The 18,731-nt window shown below is 43.2% G+C and overlaps 1 protein-coding gene across 4 annotated transcripts in view; it reads left to right on the plus strand.

Moving 5' to 3' along the window:
* The window catches only part of dhfr (dihydrofolate reductase), a 112,173-nt gene that overhangs the window by 30,479 nt on the left and 62,963 nt on the right, over positions 1-18,731 (plus strand). For all 4 annotated transcript variants that reach the window (XM_056288154.1, XM_056288146.1, XM_056288161.1 and 1 more), the window contains exon 3: positions 8,302-8,407. In XM_056288154.1, the coding sequence (XP_056144129.1) occupies positions 8,302-8,407 (106 nt within the window). The remainder of the gene's footprint in view (positions 1-8,301; positions 8,408-18,731) is intronic.

Below are 18,731 nucleotides of genomic sequence, written 5' to 3' on the forward strand. Positions count from 1 at the left end.
GGTATTCACATATTCCTTTATTTTGTTTGCATTGGACCAACCTGGAGAAAACCCCCCAAATCTGACATATTTCCACATCCAAACTCCACACTCCAAACATGGGCTAGACAAAAGTCGTGTCGCCCCATTCACTCACATGTGGAAAAAAATGTGAAAAAAATGCATGGAGAACTCCCCCTTCCCCCAAACAACCCCTCCAATCACCTCCAAATCCCGATGGTTGAAGTCTGAATTGCTGGCAAGGAAAACGGGGACGGACAGACCGACAAAGCCTGTCCGTCCCCGTTTTCCTTCCCAGCAATTCAGACTTCAACCATCGGGGGTTGGAGGGGATTGGAGGGGTTGTTTGGGGGAAGGGGGAGGTCTCCATGCATTTTTTCACAATTTTTTTCACATGTGAGTGAATGGGGCGACACAACTTTTGTCTAGCCCATTTTCGGAGTGTGGAGTTTGGATGTGGAAATATGTCAGATTTGGGGGGTTTTCTCCAGGTTTTTTTGTGTTGGTCCAATGCAAACAAAGTAAAGGAATACGTGAATACCAAAGAATTTGTAATTGTAACAATTTTCTGGGAGAAGTGGTGCATTACCTGACCGAAGTGCCGGGGCGACAAGACTTCTGTTAATGACTGTAGAGATAGGGTCTAAAATCAAAGTCCTCATATGTCACCCCTTGGTGTCATAGTACCTAGAAAGTCAATCCCCCATAGTTCTCTCCTTAGGAGTAGATTATCTATGTCTCCCCCTTGTAATAAATACCACTGGTCCATTAATAAAGTATTGTAGTTCATGTTAAAGCATTGAACATTTATGAATGACTATTTCAATCCAGTGGTATGAGCACCTAATGTTTATAATACAGCATAGACATAGGATGCTGGTCTATGTGAGCTGTATCTTTTGGATGTCTTTATAACAGGATGGCTTATCGCAAGAAGCGAATCACCGCCAGCAACTTTGGTTTGGTCTTGGCTGCAGTCAAGCGCAACCGGTACCCACCGTCCTTGTTCAAAACCCTGCTTGGCCAGTACAACTTCAAAGAAGGTTCTAAAGTAAGTTATGCTGTAATAATGATTTCAACTTAAGACGTCATTGTATCAGGGGGCACGGTGGCAAAATGGTAACACTGTCGCCTCACAGCGAGAAGGTCGTGGGATCGATACCCGCAGAGGACCTTGTGGGCACTGTGTGACGTGTTCACTCCTCCATGTCATCGGTGCCCACACCTTGGGTGGGGTCGGTGAAAGGGCCTTTCTGTGTGGAGTTTGCATGGTCTCCCCGTGCCCCCAGGGGTTTCCTGCATAGGCCCCCATTTCACAAAGGCATGCAAAATCATGTGTACTATACTGCCTCCCTCTGGTCTGAACGGGCGCCTAATGGGAGAGATTGCCTTGGCATCAACGCACCCACTTTTGGGAAACCCTGCTCTAACGATTATGAATTGAGTGGTATGTTTTTCCCACTCACTTTCTCAAGGCCTGTGACTGGGGAATCACTCATGAAGCCACGGCAAAGCAGGACTACACCAAGATAACCGGTCTGGTCGTCCAGGAGAGGGGGGTCTTCCTGTCGAACAGTGGCCTGTTGGGTGCATCTCCAGATGGGACAGTGTCTGACGAGTGCATTATTGAGGTACAGTTATATTTAGTCAATATACATTATACTAGGCCAGTGGTTCTCAACCTGTGGTACATGTACCACTGGTGGTACTCAGGAGTCTCTACCCTGTATTTTACCATTATGGTGTTACTTAGAGAGACACTTGGTGTAAAAAGGTTGAGAACCACTGTACTAGGCAATTAATCAAAAAATAAAACTGAAACAGAGATAATGAACCACCCTAATTTCAAATCTCACCGGGGGCCGATAACTATAAAGATAAGTATGATATTGTTCACCATTGTGTAATTGTTATATAGTCTATGTGAACACTGTCATCCACTTGACTTGATCATTGTAACTAACTGCTCAGTGAGAACTTTATACTTCATTCTCCGATGGTGATGTACAAGTGATGTAAAAGTTGGGACGTTGTATAAAATGTAAATAAAAGCTGAATACATCTATTTGCTAATCTTTTTCAACCTGTATTCAATTGGGTACAGTGCAAAGACAAGTTTTTTTTTTAACTTTGTTCTTTTCGGGCATTTGCCTTTATTTGTAGAGAGATAGGATAGAGTTGAAAGGGGGGGATATAGAGTAGAGACCAGCGGTAAAGCTGGCCAAACGGGAAAATGGTAGGGGGTCGTCATGCTTGGGCATCCTGGATGAGTTATGAAAGTCACATGAGCACAAAAAATGAAAACCTTATTGTTAAAACCATCCTGCAGCTGTCCACCAAGTTTGGTTCAGATCGGTCAAGTAGTTAAAACCAGTTGGAAGGTCACAAAAAAAGGAAAAGCCTTGCACCCAGAATTGCAGCAGGCAATTGTATTGGGCAGCGAGACTCTAAATGGCTTTTTTTTTAACTTTGTTCTTTTTAGGCATTTTGCCTTTATTGTAGAGAGAAAGGACAGAGTTGAAAGGGGGGATATAGAGAAGAGACCAGCGGTAAAGCTGGCCGAACGGCCCCAACTGGGGTCGCCGCCAACCGCTACTTGGGGTTTATGCTTCGACCGGGTATCGAACCCGGGTCTGTGGCGTCCCAAGCAAAATGTCTTACTGACGCGCCACGCCGGCAGACTGTAAATGGCTTTTACTTTTTGTGTTACCTTCAACTGCTTAACTACTTGATCGCTCTGGACCAAACTTGGTGGACAGCTGCAGGATGGTCGTAACGATAAGGTTTTCAATTTTTGTGCACATGTCACTTTCATAACTCATCCAGGATGCCCAAACATGACGACATTCATTCTTTCTTGTTAGGAAGCATTCATTCCTTCTTGTTACCACAATTCTGCAAAAAATATGGGGCCGATTAGCACAGACCTTGGTTGGAAGACAGATTATAGTGTCTTTGATTCAAAGTGCGGTTTGTCGGGAGAAAGTGATGTAACACATCAGTAGACTAGACATGCGCCTGTCCCCCACTCCTGTCCCAAGTTTTTCGGAACGTGTTGCAGCCATCAAAGTGAATATTTGCATAAAAACAACAGTTTGTCAGTTTGCTCTTAAAACCAACATTGCCATGCCATGGTAGTCCCAATCGAGAAACGGCTCGGCAAAATCAAAGAAAATTCGCTTGCATGATGTGCTCTTGTAATCGTTTTCAGAATATCTGCGTTGGTTTGGCTACAGTCTTAGCTTTTAGACTACTGGATACCTTTCTCGGCGGGGAGGATGTTGGCTGCATAGCTCCATACTTCTCATGTCCTCCTGGCTGAGAAAGGTATCCGCTGTCTAAAAGCCATGACTGTAGCCAAACCAACGCAGATATTCTGAAAACGATTACAAGAGCACATCATGCAAGCTATTTTCTTTGATTTTGCTGAGCCGTTTCTCGATCAGGACTACCATGGCATGGCAATGTTGGTTTTAAGAGCATCTCTCCTATCCCTCCCATGTTTAAAGAGAGGAAAGTGGCCGTAGTGGGCGGGGGAACGGCTGATCACGTGACACGGGGGAGGAGCTGACTTTACCTTCTTTTTTAAGTACCTTGGTCCACTGCTTGCCTTTACACAATAAATTGTGATGTTTTTCATAATACCCACCTCTAGGTCAAATGTCCCTGGTCAGTGAAAAACCTGACAGTCCGATAGGCAGCAGCAGAGAAAGGGGACTTCTTTCTGCAGCTGGATGGAGAGTCTGGTTCCCTGACACTACGGCCAACACATCCATACTGGCATCAGATCCAGGGCAACCTACAGCTGACTGGAGCCAGCACATGCCACCTGGTTGTATGGACCCTTTCTGATCTCGTCATCCTGCCAGTGCTGAAAGACCCAACATGGGCACGTAACATAGATGTTCTGGAAACATTTTACAAGGATATTTTCCTACCAAAAATTCTGTAGAGACCCTAGGGACATGAATGAGGAACTGGCCCTAAGGGTCTTTCAGCACTGGCAGGATGACTACACTATTATACCCCACTACAACACTATTCGGAACACACACAACACATTTCATTGCACACGGTAAATCTCATTGCAAATTTGCATATTTAAATGTTGTATTCATCATATGGTGATCCTCTTCTTTATGTTGACAGTAGTTTTTGCACTATGCATTTTGTTACCAATGTTGATGTTTTGCACTTTATACATTTTACATTGACAGTAGTTTTTGCACTATGCATTTTGTTACCAATGTTGATGTTTTGCACTTTATACTTTTTACAGTGACATTAGTTTTTGCACTATGCATTTTGTTACAAATGTGTTTTGATTAAAAAAATCAAGCAGTGTTCTTAATTCAGTATTACTTTATTAAAAGTATAAATACATGAATCTGATTCTGCTTACATTTATTCAAGTCATTTCATGCTATTTCCCGAAGAATTGGTGTTTGTAGGTTGGTAAGACACACGCACACTTTCAGTATTTTGTTTATGTTTTTAGTGAACTGATATGGGATATTGTCCAAAATGTTGAACAATTTCAACCTCTGAATGGAGCGCTCCACATGGATCCTAGCACTGGATATGAGTTTGTTTTTCTTAACTTCTTCTTGTGTGAACTGTCCATTAACAAGGAAAGACGGGATGTTGAGTGAAACCCCTTCTGGCAAGATGTCCCGGATTGTGAAGCCTTTATCTGCCATCACCATGTCTCCTGGGCGTAGATGATTGAGAACTCCAGAATCTAATGTAATAGCCTTGTCTGAGGCACTTCCACCATAATAGTCACTGACAAATGTTATCACTCCATTAGGAGCCACACCTATTAAGGCTTTGTGTGTGGTCCGTTTTTTGTACTGGCTCCATAAATGATTCTGTTTGTCAAGCCTCTCTGTCCTGGAGACTGCTAACTCTGTGCAATCGAGCACAATCCTACAGTTAGGAAACGGACGGAAACACTCTGGCAACGATGCCTGGTTCTTCTCTATAGAGGATGTTGTTCTCAAGCATACCAACATATAAAATGTCATACAGGGCACTGACAATGGTGATAAGAATGTTGGTAACTGTGGCTGTACTGCAATTAAACCTGGTTGCAAGGTCTTCATGACCAGAATTAAGTTTGAGCTTCATCAAAGTCAGTAGCAACTGATCGACTAGTGGCATAGACTGGACTGTCCAATTCGAATGATATTGTAGCTCAAACTTAGATAAGAGTGCTTCCAAAACCAGGACGGTAGCAACATCTGGTAAGCCAGTGAAATATTTTACTTTGACACGATTGGAAGATATTTGGCTGAAGGAAAAGGTCTGTTTTTGTTTCTCCAATTCTCTTTTCAATTTTTCATTCTCTCTTCTCAGCATGTCAACCTCTATCTCTAGCAGCGCAACACTGTTAAAAGGGTTGTCTGAAGTACGAGGGGTGTCTGCGGTTGGGTTGTCTGAAGTACTAGGGGTGTCTGCGGTTGGGTTGTCTGAAGTACCAGGGGTGTCTGCGGTTGGGTTGTCTGAAGTACTAGGGGTGTCTGCGGTTGGGTTGTCTGAAGTACTAGGGGTCTCTGCGGTTGGGTTGTCTGAAGTACTAGGGGGCTCTGCGGTTGCAATGTCAGAATTTTGTAATTCAAGTTCATTTGTCCCTTCTTCACCACTGGGAGGGAGTGGTACTGTTTTTCTCTTCTTGTGTGGAAGGCTGAGGTGGCCTGGGAAAGTCTTCCCCTCGTTCCAAGCAAAACGTGATGGGCCAGCAGCTTTGCCATTTGGAAAATGCCAACTGCACACCCTTGAGCAGGGGCTTGGTGTAAAGCCATCACGCCTGTAAAAAAAAAAAGAATGAGAGATTTAGAAATGATTGGCAATGAAAACTTGAAGCTGCATTGTAACTTATCGTCTGCCCTGGATTTGAACAATTAAAGTGGCATTCTTTAACTTTTTTCGATAAAAAATAAAGTTGATTTTGGTCAAGATTTACCACTACCTTTCACTGAAGGAGGTAACACTGTACTAATTCAGCCTATTTCCCATTCATGAAATCTTCAGCATCTGCTACAATGCCCATTTTTGTGTCTGTGTCTGGTTAGACACAGTCACAAACATGGGCATTGTAACAGATGGTGAAGGATTTGTGAATGGGAAATAGGCTAAATCAGTCCTCTGTTACCTCCTTCAGTGAAAGATAGTGGTAAATTGTGACCAAAATCAACTTTATTTTTTTATCAAAAAAAGTTAAAGAATGCCACTTTAACCATCAATTATTTAAAACACAATTTCTATTGTGTTAACATACTCTACTGTAAAGATTGTATAATGATATTATACAAACAGTCTACCATACAGATTGGGCAAGTTATATTGTATTCACATACTATACAATACAGATTTTTTTTGGGGGGGAGGGGCAAATATTATAGCCTTTTCATAGCCTTTTCATAAAGGAAAGGTTACATAGTAAGGCTTTAGAATTAGATGTCAGTCTCCCTACAGAAACATTATTTTTTGTAGATATGAAGTTTCATTGTTTGATTTATATGGGAAAAGTCAGAAGTGAAACTACTGTAACAAAACAGGCAGAAACAGCACATTCACCTGGACTATCTAACGTTACGTACCCCTGCTTATTCATGCATTTACTCCAAGTCTCTTTAATGATAATCCCCTTGAGATGCATCATCTCGTTTTAGATAATCATGGGCTAACAATGCATAGAATAATGCAGTTTTCCGAGTGTGTAGCTGACATAATGCTTGCTTACAGTAACTGTATGTCTTCACAGACAGGGTTGTAGTAGTAACAACATAAGTGGCTAACCGATGCTTGTTTACTCTCCACTACACTCTGATTAAAGCCTTATTGAGCAGAAAAACATATGGAAAAGCACATATATTGATCCTCGCTTGTTGAATTAGCTAAAAATCTAAATACCTGTCTAGTATGTAACGTGGATTTCGGTAACAAGAGGGTAGCTACCGGTAGTAGCTAGTCTGCAGTGCAGGGTAGCTAGTCTGCACTTAGCACAAAAGTCGGCGCCAAACTTCGATTTTCAATGCATTTCTTCAATAGCAACTTACCGTATTAACTGCAGCCACCTCTTCTTATCTTTGTCTTTCGGAGGAAAGCGATAGAAAGACAGTTTGGTCTCAGTTTTACTCTCTGATCGATTTAAACAAAGGGGGACACAGCAGTGAGGCATATTGTCAACAAGTCGATGGAGCCGGAAGCAAATTCGCGCGCGCGCGCCTACGCAACAGGGACGTGCCTACGTCATAGCTTAAGACGCGAATTCCCCTAAAACATGTTACTATGGCACCACGAAACTGCCACCATGGGCTATGCAGCTGCGTCACAAATTGTTGTCATTCACTCATGGATGACCTAAGAGGGAGGCTTAGTGGGGACATTTATAGATAGTCTTTGATATATTAACTATTACATTAACCTTGTTGTTCTGGACTGCATCAGCTATTAGTCTGCTGTTGTCCTCACTGTCCTTAGATTTTCTTGACAACTGTTCCTCCGCACACAATAGCCACCAAGACTGCTGGATCCCACGGTCCTCTTAAGAAGCTGATGCTTAAGATGTAGTATCCCTATTATTTGCACAGAAGCTGTTATTGCTTATGTATATCTTCAGGTGAATCGTATGACAAAAAAAAAATCAATGCGTTTTTAAAGGGGACAATGACTAATGTTGGATTTCTGTAACATTCAATGCCTGCAGTGTTTTTTCATGCTGATCCCGATATGAAGAAAGATTATCATTATCTAACTAAACGTATCCAAAGGAATTGAATCAAGTGCAACTGGACTTGGTTATATAAACGTACAGCTGTTTAGTACTGTACTGTCTCTAACGTTGCTCTCTCAAAGAAGTCTTGAAGTATACTGAGGGCCAGCTCAGAGCACATGGCACAGCAATTAATTAGACAGTACACCTATCTTTTGCATCAGGGGCACCATGGGTTTGGGGCGGTTTGTGCATGTTTTCTCCACAACCATCTGGTGACCCCCGGAAATTATCTCGTGGCCCCCTTTGGGGTCCCGAGCCTTAGGTTGAGAACCAATTCTCTAGATAGTAAAGTTTGATTGTCATTTCATTTTATTCTTAGATTAATTATAATATTTTGTTTTGTATATTTTGGGACATTTGTTTGGATTGGAAAGGACAAGTGACCCCACCACCACCAAAAATGAATACTCAACCTGGTTACTTTTTTTTTTTTTTTTTTAGCAAAATATCACATTGGTATCATCCCATCTAAACTGTATTTGCTGAGACCCTCATGTCTCTATTTTCTTCCATTTGTCCAGGTAAACAGAATGTTGTGATCATGGGCAGGAAGACGTGGTTCTCCATCCCAGAGAAGAATAGACCACTGAAAAACAGAATAAACATCGTCCTCAGCAGGGAGCTCAAGTATGAAATATCTGACTCCTGTGGTGCTGCAAATTCATTCATAAAATATGAAATAAGTCCACACACAAGTATGCACAGTATGGAGTCATGACCAGTCAGAGTGCTTAACTTAAATTATATTTATACACCAATTAGATACCCACTTGACTTTGTTCACAATCCCATGTTTAATTTGTGTAATGTGTATTTAAGGGCTATCAAAATATTAAGCATAAATATACCTATTTTTTGATTTGCCCACAGCTCCCCTTGAGCTACTTCTTACACTCCATCAGATTAAAGCCAAAAGCAGCACTTCTCTTTCAGGGCACAGTTTATCTTAAACACTCACCTAAAGTGACATGGTTAGCTTGCATTTTTCTTGCCCCCAAGCAGTATTCAAGAATCTCTTTGTTTAGAGGTATAAACAGAGAAATTTACATCTCTCGGAGTAGTCCAATCTTGGGGGGTTGTCTCGGATCCTCATCTGTGTGGAGTTAGCATGTTCTCCCCGTGTCTGCGTGGGTTTCCTTCGGGTGTTCCGGTTTCCTACCACAAGTCCAAAGACATGTAGGTCAGGTGAATCGGTCGTACTAAATTCTCCCTATGTGTGTGTGTGTGTGTGTGTGTGTGTGTGTGTTAGCCCTGTGATGGCCTGGCGGCCTGTCCAGGGTGTCGCCCCGCCTGCCGCCCTATGACTGCTGGGATAGGCTCCAGCATCCCCGCAACCTTGAAAGCAGGATAAGCGGTTTGGATAATGGATGGAAATTTACATCTTAAAAATTTGACTCAGTTGATTTACTAAAATGGGTACGCATGTTGGAAGTAAAGTATGCAGTGCATAGACTTACCTATCATCCTGCATTCAATGTTGATTGTTCGTTGGATTCAAATGTTTGGTCCAAAGAACCACAGACTGAAATGTTGGGTCACAGTAAATTGCAGTTCTCAAGTTATCTTAATAATTTAGAGGGGTGAAATAAGGCAGTTGTCCAAGAAGTCAATAAGTCCGACAAACATAAATTATTTCTCAGATGTGTTAGTTAGAATATTTTTTTCTTCAAAAGTTGTCATAAAGAAGCAAACCTTTCGAAGTTCCTTTTTATATCATACAACTAACAGTTTTGACTTAACATGACTTATGATCAGGACAGGCACTGATGACCTTATGACCACAGCTCCTACCAGATGCGGCAGGAAGGAGCTGTGGTCATAAGGTCACAGGTGCCTGTCTAGGTGGCAACCGAAGAACCCGCTGGTGGACACCGGCGGTGAGGGAAGCTGTTAGGCTGAAGAAGGAGACCTTTCGGGCTTGGTTGCCCCAGGGGTCTCCTGAAGCAGCAGACAGGTACCGGGAGGCCAGAAGGGCTGTGACTTCGGCGGTAATGGAAACAAAAACTTGGGTGGGAGGAGTTTGGCAACTTTCGGTTGGCCTCAAGGAAGTTCTGGCAAACCATCCAGCGACTCAGGAAGGGGAAGCAGGGCTTGACTCAGGCTGTGTTCAGCCAGGGAGGGGAACTGCTGACCCAGACTGGGGACGTTGTCAGGTGGTGAAAAGAACACGTTGAGGAGCTCCTGAACCTGGCTAACACATCCTCAGTGGAGGAGGTAGAGTCTGAAGGCTCAGGGGAAGCCCCACCCATTTCCCTGACAGAGGTATCTGAGGTAGTTAAGAAGCTCCTCGGTCGCAAGGTGCTGGGTGTGGATGAGATTCGCCCTGAGATGCTGAAGGCTCTGGAAATTGCTGGGCTGTCTTGGCTGAAACACTTCTTCAAGGTGGCGTTGAGGTTGGGGACAGTACCTGTGGAGTGGCAGACTGGGGTGGTGGTTCCCATATTTAACAATAGAATGACCAAGGCCGTCATTTTGATGGTTTTGGATTTTCAAAGTTTAATAACTTTGTGAAAAAAAGATACAGACCTGCAGCTCCCTGAATGCTCCTAAAATAGCATATATTTGCATTAAAATTAGTTTTAGATCAATCGCCCAAAAATTACAATAAGATCTACCTAAAATGACCATGAGCCATCAAAAAGACGACTCGTAATTTGTGCATGATAGTGCGCGTCATGTTACTATGTATGACGTGTGTTGATTGCATAATTTCCTTCGTGAAGTTCATTGCTCTGTCCTAGAAATAGTGGAGCAGATAACAGAAAAATTGTGCAAATTATGATACAAGCATGAAATTTGGCTTGGTTGTTCTCTAGAGCCTATTGATCAAATCTGTCGGATTGGCCATTTGAAAATCCAAGATAGCAGCCATTTTTCAAGATGGCTGCCATCTTTAAGCTGAAATGTGTGTAGTTGACTAATTTGAATGACATTAGTGTCAATTTTTTCAAAGATACATTTTATTGTATTTGTATATAGATACACAGATGACATTATTAATGGAAAAGGGGAAAAAGATTGTTAATATATAACTTTATTGGAAAAGTAATGAAAAAGAACACCAATATAACTGTATATGTTTGGAGTCAGTGGCGTGCTCAGTCCTCTCTGTAGTTAAGTAATATATTTGTTGGGTGCTCTTTGGTCCAAGGTTAGTAGTTTCAGATGAGAAAAAGAGAACAAATCTCTTTGACCAAGGCACTCCGTGTAATTAAAAATGTCTTTATTGAAACTTGGACATATCCAAAAAGGACCTAAAAATGCCCACGCGTAGCGGCTTGGGCCTTCTTCAGGGCATAGTCCAATATATAGTTCCAGTTCCATTGTGGAGGCAGGAGGGGCCTCATCTGGAACAGCAGAGTCTTTCTTGTCTGCCTCAAGTGTCACCAGGACAAGACAAGCCCATCAGATCACAGCATGCAGCCTGTACAAACTAATGAAGGAAGCATACCTTGACTACTGCTCTGCTGAGTCTGGCCGATCAGATCTTACCTTTGAAGACTGGTGTCAACAACGGAAGCTAGAGAGTCCACAGTTCCAGTTCTGGAGTCTGGTGCTGGACATGGAGCTCACCATTTTCACCCTGATCCGCTCATTCAGAGAAGGAGACTTCAACTTGTATCGTGAAGCACTCTCATATACCAATATAACTGTATTGATCTGATCTGATTGTCTGTTTTTCAGTTGTAACTTCACACAAAACTACTATCAGTGAGTTTAAACTGCTGAGTGTTCAAAGCTGTGCATATGTGAAAGTTCCTCTAGCTGCTACTGGTCACATATGCAGCTGCAGAGTGCTGCGCACGGGAGCCCTGAGTTGAAGCACTTGCATCTCCGGTTGCAACCTTTCTTACAGGAACACTTTGTCAGTTCCTGACAGCTGGCTGCAATTGAGGGTAATGTTGACCAACATATCTGCCATGTCTCTCCTTTCTGTGACCACCCCCAGTAAGCAGGACTGCTGGTGTCTGGCCTGGAGATGGTAGCCTGGCCCCAGATGATCCCAGCCTGATAAGCAGCACGCTTGGCATGCTCTCTGAGTACTGCCTGTGTTGGTGGAAATGAGTTGTACGGCCTCTGCTTGCGGGCAAAGAGATCCAGTCTTGCTTCATCCAGACCAGTGGCTGCACTTGATCTATCATACATCAGGACAACAAATCTCTCCAGATGTTGCAGATCAAGATCACTAACTGACGTTGGATGCTGGCTGAGATTGATGAAGGTTTCAGAAACCTCATCACAGATGTTCCAAGTCTGCCATGCAGTCTTCTTCCCTTTACCGCGGAAGGCAGACACAACATCACATCCAGTGAAAGCATGAAAGTATGGTATTCCACTAGCTTTTTCAGGCCCTATTGCAGAAACTACCTCATGAACTGGAATCCATTGAACATTGGTTCCTTGGCCAAAGGAAATCCACATGTTCTCAAGACCAAGTTCCTGTAAGGATGGCAGTACAGATACTGCAATGATGAGGATGTCTGTGTCATTAGCCTTGATGATGAGGGACTTGCTACCATCTGTTGTTGCATCCCTGCCATGTACAAATATTCGCGTGTCAGCTTCTTCATGACAACATGGAGACAGAGCATCGAGGGGCTTCCTTGTGTTGCTAATGTCATCTTCCCCTTTTGTTACAATGAGTGTGCTTGTTGTCTGTGCTTCACGGATCTTGTCTGCAAGGAAGTGAAACAGCTCAGTCTTGTTGCTGTCATCTCGAAGAAAGCTTCTCCAGTTATTTGGGGTCTTACTTGTTCCTGTCACTCTTCTTCTCATTCCTTGCCCCCCTTTTTGACCTGGTTTCAGATTTCAGACTTGATGTCTTGTACACATCAAACACTATGTCCACCCTTTTGTACTTGGCACCATAGGATTCCACTTTCTGGATGATGTCTTCTTTAGCGTAGTCATCAAATGTCTTTGAGGTGCGTGGAGGTAGGGCATTGATTAGTGCTGAGCCATCTATGATGACTGTGTCTCCCCTTGGTTCACTTTCTGGGATGTTCACTTGTGCTTGAAGAATTTCAGCTAGCTGTGACTTCTGACATGTATGAAGCTTGCCACTGTCACTGAGAGATGCAGGAGATGACTGGTTCTCATGCTTGAAGAATTCCTGCAAGTCACACTGCCTGTTCTGGCGTAAGACGAAGAGTCGTGAGAACAACTGACAGTCATGTTTCAGCACCTTCTCCTTAGAACTGCCCCCAGGTTGCTTTAAGACTTGTTTAAAGAAAGAAACCGTATTCTTCTTGATTGGTTGATAGAATGAACATTCATCTTTATTCTCTAGCCCCTTCATGAATGACTGGAACTGATTTTTGCCCCGCTGGTGATGTGTACCAACCATTTCGGCAAGAGCTGGGTCTGCAACATTCTTTGTGTCTAGCACTAGTAGGTCAGCTGACTCTTCTTGGAATGGGTTGCCCATCTCCTGCAACACTTCAGAGAGTGCTTTCACCTTCTCAAAGAAAGATCTCTGGGCACCCAGTGTCTGCTCATGATGTCTGCTGTCATTGTTTGCATCTTTCACACTTGACACAGCCTCGTATCCAGCTACTAGACGACTCACTTCAGGTCAAGCTACCATCCACCTACGAAGTGCTACCGGGTGTTCTGTCAATCCAATGGCTCCTCCATCCCCTTTGATGACTGAATTATTTTGCTCATGGGCTTGGTCAATTGCCAGGCCTGAGAATTCTCTTCTCGACTTGTGAACTACAAAGTTGCCCTGGTGAAACTCCCTGGTCAATTCTGGATGTTGTTGCTCAAGGGACATCATGTCTCGGAGGTGAACTGGGATCCATCGTGCATAATTGACATTGTTGTTCGCAAAGAAGTAAGGGGCCAGTTCTGAGAGTGCTTCACGATACAAGTTGAAGTCTCCTTCTCTGAATGAGCGGATCAGGGTGAAAATGGTGAGCTCCATGTCCAGCACCAGACTCCAGAACTGGAACTGTGGACTCTCTAGCTTCCGTTGTTGACACCAGTCTTCAAAGGTAAGATCTGATCGGCCAGACTCAGCAGAGCAGTAGTCATGGTATGCTTCCTTCAATAGTTTGTACAGGCTGCATGCTGTGATCTGATGGGCTTGTCTTGTCCTGGTGACACTTGAGGCAGACAAGAAAGACTCTGCTGTTCCAGATGAGGCCACTCCTGCCTCCACAATGGAACTGGTCCAACCACTGTCCTGCAGTAGTGTTCCTAGTGATCTGGTGCAGCCATTTCTATATGAAGTCCACCAAACGTGATCAAACACTTTTCCTCTCCAAATTCAGGCCACGTCCACTGGATTTGCTTTGCTAGAGCATATAAAGGTTGGTCAGCAGTAACAACAGGGGTCTGCCCTGGGTTCAGGTAAGCCACTGTATCACATATCTTCTCCAGGACATGCTTGATGGTTGCAACAGAGTGAGCCTGGTCTCGCATGAAGGGCAGTAGTGCTGAAATGCTCACTTCAAATGGCTTGCTCCTCTTCTGTGTTGCATGGTGGGCTGACCATGTGATGCAGACTGCATCTGCCACATCCTCAGTTAGGAACACCTCTTCCAACCAGGAATATTCTTCCTTCAAGTGTGACTGAATTGACTGAGGTGATGGGAAGGAATGGCATACTACTGGAGGAGGGTTGGGATTCTTTGTAATGTAAGCTGGGCGGACATTGGTGTATGCCTCTGGAAGCTCTGGAACTGTCTTTATCTTCATGTCTGAATTCAGTTTGAGTACTTCACATTCTTCACCAGCATATTCAGGGCTTGGATGTTGAAAAATGGACACACTTGTACCATGGAAGGATGTTTGAGCTGTGGTTGCGGACGGATTATGGTCGATGTTGTCCACAGCTGCAGTAGTGAACAACTGCTTTCTCAAGACTGGTGGACAGACGACTCCATCTTCCACGTACTGGGCTACAACCGCTTCTCCCAGCTCTGAGCTGAGATTTCTAGGACTCTGTCATATGATATGCTGAGCCCATTCCCATGGAGCATATCAATGAGTTTTCTCTTTCTGGTTTTGTCAAACACAGACATGCCAACATAGACAGCAAAAGGTGTCTCACGGTCCTTGGAATGCCTGTGGACTTCTGTTTCTTCTTTGTACTTGGCAGAGCAGTTGAACTGCAAGAGCTGTGATATAGCAAGGTCTGACTTCGATGCTCCATGTTGGAGTTGGGACTTGATGTCTGCACCATGTTCGATCATGCATACAAATTGCAAAAGTGATGTTGGTACAGCCTGTTCTAGGTCTGCATTGTTAACATGCTGCTGGAATGTGACTTATGATTAAGCATGTCTCGTCTAATCATCCCAGCAGCTTTTGCCAGATGGATTGCTTCACCATACTTGGATGCTTGTGCAAGCATTGAGCCCATATCTTTCTCAAAAGCCAGCATGACATTTCGTCCTTGGTGATGAGCTTGCAGCTCGGGGATGTGACAAAGCAGCTGGTCCTTCAGTCGAGTAGCATGAACCTGAGGTGATTCAACACCCAGCTGCTCCAGCCTCTGCTTGTAAAGCATGGTCAGATCAGCAAGCCTGAAAATGGGTGGATCTGTACCATCACTGGCAGCTTTTATTTCACTGATGTGAGTGACCAGTTCAGAGAAGGCAATTGGATATGCTTCCTTCCAGTGCTCCTGTGCTTTCTCTTGCTCTTGGACCCTTAGGTAGTCTCGTTCTTTGTTATACAGAGCCACCAAGCAGGCAGGATGATACTTCAGTTCTTGTGCTATGACATCTCCGCCACTCAGTTTGGCAAGGAGTTTTCCATCGTTGAGTGTTCTTGCACATTCATTCATTCTTATATTCACTTTCATTGTCATTGCTTCTCTTAGCTCACCTCCTTTAATCTCACACAGAAAACACTCTATAGTGTTTTTTTCTCTTGGGCCTTTCGTGTAATCTTGCTTCTACCGCCCTCATTGCTAGTAGCTGCTGGGGTTGATCTTTTTTCAGCTCTTTGTAAATGTTTGTCGTTAAACAGGAGCCTGCAACTCTCATGATAGTGTGCCTTGTTTTGTCTCAAGGTTTCCTCTATCCCTCCACCTTCGTCAAGTCTTGCAGGGTCTTTACTGATTGGTAGTTGATGAAGTGATTGAAACCGAGGAATATTCCTTGCCAAGGTCACATACCCATCATCTCCTTATTTGACAGGATTGGTCTGGGGAGACTTTAGATCTTCCTTCTTATCTAGTTGACATATGCAACACTTGGTCCAGTCAGTGGTCCTTCATTTACTAGTAGAGCTCACATCCATGGCTGGTCTGACATTTAATTTCAAAGGTTGATCCTTTTACCACCCTGCAACTGAGAAAATATAGTCTATAAAAATAGAGTCTGTTCAATTTTCCTGGCCGATGAGGATACGAATGTTAAAAAAATCAGTTTTTTACACCAATATATCTGCCAATATTCTTTATATAAGCTACTACTAGCTACCTTGCTAACACGGCAAACAGATGTGGTAAGCATGAATGACATGAAGATTATCAGGGACAAGGTTATATATTATAAAATGAGTTAAGGGAAGATTATGGGGTCATTGTTTATTAACTTACCAGCTATGCATTACTACTAGTTAGCTACTAGTAGTACCCATGAAGACACAGCTTGACTCCACAGCACTGTCTGCTCAGCTGTGATGCGTAGTCTACTCAGTTACATATGCTGCAGACAGCTATCTTGCTAACATAGCTAATATAGCAAACAGATGGGATAATCATGAGTGACATGATGGTTGTCAGGGACGGGGGTATATTAGAGTTAAGGGAAATTATAGGGTCATTGTTTACAATTTCAGAAATGCATTTCTATTAGTTAGTTACTTACCATGAAGACAGCTTGACTCCACACCACTGTCTGCCCAGCTATGACTTGTAGCCTACTCAGCCAAATGTGCTGCAGAGTGCCCTCTGCTGGGCAAACTATGTGATGACACCATTTCTAAATTATCTTAAGCATTTTTTTCTGGATTATTTTCTGTAATGAAAAGTTTTCATATCGGTGTAAATCTTATACCCAGATACCGATGTGACTGATTAATTTGTTATATAAAATGTGTTGCTATATAAAAATCACAAAATTCAACCCAACAGGCTTGAAAACATAGGAATCGACACCAAGATCAATCAAACCGAAAAACTACACACATTAATATAAAAAAAGCAATTTTGGAGGCTAATTTGACAGCAATCTTGGATTTTCAAGTGGCCAATCGGACAGATTTGATCAGAAGCCTCTGGAGAAGAAATACACCAAATTTCATGCTTGTATCATAATTTGCACAATTCCACTCAAATTTTGCTTTTATCCGCTCCACTAAAACACACTAGCATTCTCCAGTGCAGAGAAATAGTCTAAACTTGATTTTGGATTATTTCCAACATGTCTGGTTACAGACGCCATTTTAGATCCACCATGACTACCACCAAGGCGTTGCAGTATTTACAAGCGTTGGACAGCGGTGATTTTAAATTGTTTGAAAAATAGTATTAAATTTGTTAAAATGTTTATTTTGGTGTCAGTGATTTCTTAACATATTTCTTAACATATTACATATTAACATATGTAATGCATTAATATCTCAATTGAGTATTTATCTTGACAACCGTCTTCTTGACAAACCATGGGCGATTATTTTGACAGCCCATGGTCATTCAAGTAGTTTTAAAGTTCCAGTCATTGTTTGGGACTATTTCAATACTTATTTTCAGCTCTGTTTTTACATTTCTCGTTTTATAGGCCTTGTTACGTTTGTTAGATTAGCAATATGTGTTTTCCGTTTTGTTTTTCAGGTAATAATTTTCACTTTTTCAATTTTGCTATTCAAATTCGACCATGTCTCTCTGAAGTTTAAAGTGTTTAAAAATAGTATTATAGTTGTTAAAATGTTAATTTTTGTGTCAGTCATTTCTTAACAGACATACTAACGTATGCAATGCATTCATATCTCAATTGGATAGCCTATTTATCTTGACAGAATATAGAGTTTCAAAACCGGTTGTCATTTTTACAACCTATGGTCGTTTTAGGTAGGAGTGAAATCCCGGTCATTCTAGTGTTAAAAAGGGGGACCAGAGGGTGCGTTCCAATTATCGGGGAATCTCACTGCTAAGCCTCCCTGGGAAAGTCTACTCTAGGGTGCTGGAAAGGAGGTTCTGACCGATTGTCGAACCTTGGATCCAGGAGGAACAATGTAGATTCTGTCCTGGCCGTGGAACAACGGACCGACTCTTTACCCATGCGCAAGTGCTGAGGGGGGCATGGGAGTTTGACCAGCCAGTCTACATGTATTTTGTGGACTTGGAGAAGGCTTATGACCGTGTACCCCGGGGCACTCTGTGGGGGGTACTGCGGGAGTATGGGGTACCGGGGCAATTGCTACAAGCCATCCGCTCCATGTATAACCAAAGTGAGAGCTGTGTCCTCATTCTTGGGCCAAAGTCAACCACGTTTTCAGTGTTTGTCGGACTCTGTCAAGGTTGTCCCTTGCTTCCGATTTTGTTTGTGATTTTCATTGACAGGATCTCAAAGTGCAGCTAATGTGAGAAGTGTGTCCATTTTGGGAACCTCAGAATTGCATTGCTGCTCTTTGCAGATGTGATGTGGTTTTGTTGGTTTCATCAGAATGCGACCTCCAGTGCGCACTAGAGTGGTTTGCAGTCTCATCTCATCTCATCTTCAGCCGCTTTTCCAGGGTTGGGTTGTAGTGGCAGCAAGCTAAGTAGCGCACTCCAGGTGTCCCTCTCCCCACCAATGTCCGCCAGCTCCTGTGGGATCCCAAGGCGTTCCCAGGCCAGATTGGACATGTAATCCCTTCAGCGAGTTCTGGATCTACCCCAGTGTCTCCTCCCAGTTGGCCGTGCCCGTTAAACCTCCAAAGGAAGGTGCCCAGGAGGCATCCTAGTCAGATGCCCGAACCATCTCAACTGGTTCCTTTTGATGCGAAGGAGCAG

This window comes from Lampris incognitus, chromosome 1, assembly GCF_029633865.1.
Source record: "Lampris incognitus isolate fLamInc1 chromosome 1, fLamInc1.hap2, whole genome shotgun sequence".
Classification (NCBI taxonomy): Eukaryota; Metazoa; Chordata; class Actinopteri; order Lampriformes; family Lampridae; genus Lampris; species Lampris incognitus.